The sequence below is a fragment of the Phaethon lepturus genome, unplaced genomic scaffold, assembly GCF_000687285.1.
Source record: "Phaethon lepturus isolate BGI_N335 unplaced genomic scaffold, ASM68728v1 scaffold41192, whole genome shotgun sequence".
NCBI classification, from domain to species: Eukaryota; Metazoa; Chordata; class Aves; order Phaethontiformes; family Phaethontidae; genus Phaethon; species Phaethon lepturus.
The window spans coordinates 19,576-24,065 of NW_010524863.1; the positions used below are offsets into that span (position 1 = coordinate 19,576).

The 4,490-nt window shown below is 36.7% G+C and overlaps 1 protein-coding gene across 1 annotated transcript in view; it reads right to left on the reverse strand.

The window, feature by feature from the left end:
* The window catches only part of PRPF40A (PRP40 pre-mRNA processing factor 40 homolog A (S. cerevisiae)), a 24,170-nt gene that overhangs the window by 3,825 nt on the left and 15,855 nt on the right, over window positions 1-4,490 (reverse strand). The window contains exons 14-20 of the mRNA XM_010282576.1: window positions 3,479-3,629; window positions 2,662-2,795; window positions 2,187-2,301; window positions 1,936-2,027; window positions 1,643-1,759; window positions 990-1,127; window positions 258-353 (exon numbers count right to left, since the gene is read on the reverse strand). Of these exons, the coding sequence (XP_010280878.1) occupies window positions 258-353; window positions 990-1,127; window positions 1,643-1,759; window positions 1,936-2,027; window positions 2,187-2,301; window positions 2,662-2,795; window positions 3,479-3,629 (843 nt within the window). The remainder of the gene's footprint in view (window positions 1-257; window positions 354-989; window positions 1,128-1,642; window positions 1,760-1,935; window positions 2,028-2,186; window positions 2,302-2,661; window positions 2,796-3,478; window positions 3,630-4,490) is intronic.

Genomic DNA, 4,490 nt, shown 5'->3' on the forward strand with positions numbered 1-4,490 from the left:
GGGAAACAGATTAAAAGAACACCTATGAATCAAATAATATCAAATAACCGTGACATGTTTCTTCAGTTCCTTACTTTCAAGATGAGGTTTTAATATCCATTACTTTTAGGTAATGCACAATGCCCACTGTAACAGAAATCAGGAGAATCCTGTTAAAACCCTCTCCCTTCCCAGACAATTTAAGAGACGATCAACTCAGGGTTTTTGTTTTTTTTTTTTATATTTTCTAATCAGGAAAAAATAAAAGTAATAACTACCTCTAGTACGTGCATGAAATCTTTAAATATTCTTTTTCTCTCAGACTCCAGAGTGATATCTTCAAATGCTGGTTCTTTCACAAATCTATCTCTGATCTGTAAGAAAAATAGCAATGAAATACTAATATGAAATACAGCAGTGCAGAAATAAAAATACTAAAAAAAGACATTATTTCACTAGTTGAAAAAGCCATCGTACTTTACAAGGCTAAACATTTTTTATGCCAGCTTCACAACCAAAAGTCTTCAGTAAAATTGTAACAGATGGAAATATGCAAAATCAGACTGATTTTTCCTGCATATGCCATTTAAGCCATGCAAGCTTGTTAAAGCACGCGTTTTTATACAAAGAGGAAAGTTTTTTAAAGGTTATCTTAACCAGAACAAAATTATAGTCTTTTAACTAAGCAGAGTGCTTTATCTCCATTTAAATTAAGTTTGGGGGCTGTATGTGATTATTTTTTGGGGAGTTGGTGTTTTTTGTTTATTTGGTTGGTTGGGTTTAGGGCTTTTTGTTTTTGTTTTTAAATGTATTCAATCAAAAGTATCAATAGAATGAAGTTATTCACATCAGATCTCAAACTTTACTGAAGATGTGACAGAACAATTGTTATGGGTCTAAGTTAGATAAACAAAAACACTAAGAGCTTCAAAAATCTAGGTTTACTTATAAAAGCAGTAGCCTGTTAAATATATTTGGAAAGACTTTCATAATTAAATGACAATACATACATCTTCCCAGACAGCATCCAGTTCAATCGGAGGAGTAGCTTGCTTCAACATACTCTTGAAGGCAGACTCTTTCCGCTTCATTTTGCGAGCTTCTTCTTTTTCCCTCTCTCTTTCACGGGCTTCTGCCTTTTCTAGCAGCTGTATCAAAAGTCGTAAGATCATTGGGAAGATGTCAAAATGGAAGGCTAATAATTCAGTTTAAGGCAATTTTCTGAAAGCCCCACAACAGTTCACCTTAGAGTTTCCTATTAGTCACCTGCACATACAGAAAAATTAACCAACGGCTTATTTTTAAAGCATGCAACTGCAGTTTCTCAAGCAGGATCTACAGTAAGAGTTAATACATCATGCAAGCCAGAACTGCAGAAATACACACCAAAAAAATCCCTCTTGAGAAAAGTTACGTATAAATGAGAGAACATTACTTGACTCCTACCACAGAATTTCTCAAGTTGGTACGTTTATATTCTGAATGAAGAATGTAGTCTTTATTTTGGGAACCAATATCAGGATAAGCAAATCTAAAGCACAGCATCTCTCTCAACCATTACAAAAGTAGCCATAGCAATACATTGAAAGTAAGTGCCATTTCTTGTTTTTACAAGAGATTTCATATTACAAGTTTCCAAACATACCTATATGTTAATACTTACACTGTTGAAAGCCAGCTTGATATTTCCCGCATCTAAGGTAGTAGCTCTTTTAGTTGAACTGATGACCGTAACAAAATCTTCAAAAGAAGTGTTCACTTCAACCACAAATCCCTTATCCTGTAAGAAAATTGCTTCTTTGGCATCAGGTAAGTCAGGACCTGTCACTTCAATGCTAATGCACATGACATTAACACAATGTGAAATCCCATCTCCCATTAGTAAAGAGTTCACCTGAATGATGTACTTGGTATTAAAGGAAGAAACCACATAATGGAGCATTTTCCCCCTCTCACCTTTAAGATATCTTTTATTATCTTCTTTTCATCATGGTAACGTGCTTTCAAGTCTTCAACATAGAACTTGAAAAGATCAAGTGCTGTTGATCCTGATGAAAAAACTAGATAAGTCAAAAGCTAGCTCTAATAAAAGAGCTGCATTTTTTTAGACATTTAGAAAAATATATAAATAACCCTGCTCTATTCTGCCCCAAATCCCAAGACCTTTACCCTACTTTCTACAGGGTTGGAAGAGACCGTATTCTTACCAGGTTGACCAAGCATATTAGTGAATCTGATGTCAGAGCTTATGGTTGGGTACAACTCCATCCAAGAGGACATCGAATGCAATTGTCCATGCTCATGCAGTTCATCTAGAAACAGCTACAAAATGCAAGCGAAATGGAAATTTGTCATCACTCATCACACTTTCACTTGGCTAACAACTGGAATGGATACTCTTGATAACTGGAATTCCATTTTTGTTAAAATGCAATTAGAAAATAATTTTTTACATCGTCATTTCTTCCTGACTTCTTCTACCATTTACAATGTTATAATTGCATTCCCTTTCCATTCAAAATTATTTCCTCTTACTTCCCTCTACTCTTGCAGCTTTCTGGCAAACAGATGTATCATACAGCATACAAAATGCTACAACACTGGTATGTAACTCATTATGCGCACCCATTAGACTGTCTAATCATATGACACATCTGGAACAGAGAAAGAAAGTCCACCAACCTGAAAAGATTCTCTGTTTTTACGCTGCCGCCTTCTTTCTCTAAGCAAACTTTTCTGTTTTTCTTCCTCCTCCTCTTTTTCCAATGCCCTGATATGTTCCTCAAAACAGATCAGTGCATCCTCCTTATCCATGTCTAACAACAGAGTGATAAGAGTAAAAATTAGGTATTTCTTGCCACCAACTGTAGAAAGTCTCTCACTGCAAAGTAAGTGTTGCCAATTGTAACTGTGAGTGGAAGTTCCACTGAGCACCAAAATACATGAAAACCTGCGCAGCAAAAACCAACCTCCCCCAAGCTGGATAAATTATCATTGCCAATACAGAGCACAAAAGCCTTGCTTTAACAGTTGTGTAAATGCATATGCTGCTCTTAAAATACAGGATCGACTCACTTATGTAAGAAAAATGTGCTCATAATGGAAAAACTACCTTCTTACTCTAGAAGAGTAAAAACAATTATTTTTTCTAGGAAAACGAACAGCAGGATCTCAGTCTAGCAGAAGGTAGCATAAGTATTTGCAACAGATTACATTGTCAAATAACACTTCAAATTTCAAAGGCTAACAACTATTCAGGCAATTCAGTCCCCACAAAAAAGGTATCCTTTGCTATATCATCACAATTAATCAGTAATGGTTTTTGAAGCTGACTGTTTCCTAGGAACAAAACAAGACAAGTCCCTTTATACAGGCTGCTCAGCAGCTGTCATAGCAGCTCTGGACTGGGCAAGAGCAAGCCATACTTAGTCAGGAGTCCTTGCTGCTAAAGACAAATCCATTCCCTCTTCCACAAGAAACGCATAGACTTTTTACATACTCTGAAGTTCCTCATCTTCTGCAAATGTAGGATTGTCCATCAGATACTGCTGAGCCTCTGACCAAGTAGTACAGTATGTGACGTTAGCCATGTTATCTAGTATGTTCTTTAAAGCTTCCCAATTCCTCTTTCGTAACTGTTTGGCTTGTTCCTGAGGAAAAAATTATTTATTTTTTTTTCCCCCCAATTTGAGGTTGTATAGACAAAAATACATGACCCCTCCAAGTTTGTTCGCTAAGAAAACACAAAAATAACCTTTCATTTACATGCAAAGCAACATAATACAATTTGGACCTACATACAATTTTTATACGCTATTATCACTCGCATCCACAGATAAACTATTTCAGTATCACTATCTCTGACTGTTCCCAACAGACAGGAAAAGCTCATGAAAGCATGCTCATCTTTCAGAGAAACTGCTAGGAAACTGCCAGTACACTCAGTAAACAGTCAGTGCTGCAACAAGGTACTACGGCCCACTGTGCTGCTGAAGAGCAGATCTAAACCAGATGTGCTAATCATAGGCAATTCCTTAAGCAGTGCTGTTTGGATGGCTGGCCTCTTCCTGTTTGTTTTTCTTTTCTAGCAAGTGTGGACCTTAACACTAGTCTCACTTAATTTCAGACATAGTCTTGCTACACAATTTGTTTTTAAGCGCCTGTTTTCTGTCTACCCAAGGATGTTGGTGAGTGCTAGCATCAGCACCAAATTTCAGTGAAGAAGAACTAACCAGATACAGTTAGGGCTGGATCCTCAAAGTCGGTATGATACCGCTGAGGTCAAAGGAAACAAAGCCTGTGAGAGTTTCACAGTCTGCTTCAGAGCAGCTCAGAACAAAAGACATCATATAATTTGTTAAAGTCACACTAAAAATTAAACACATTCACAAAATTAGCAGCAACATATCTCAATAAGAAAAGTTTCAAGGAAACTGCTATTGTATCTGCCACACAGGATCAAATCAGGGGTTCATCTTGTCCACCAGCAGACTGCAATGAACTAGGGAAAG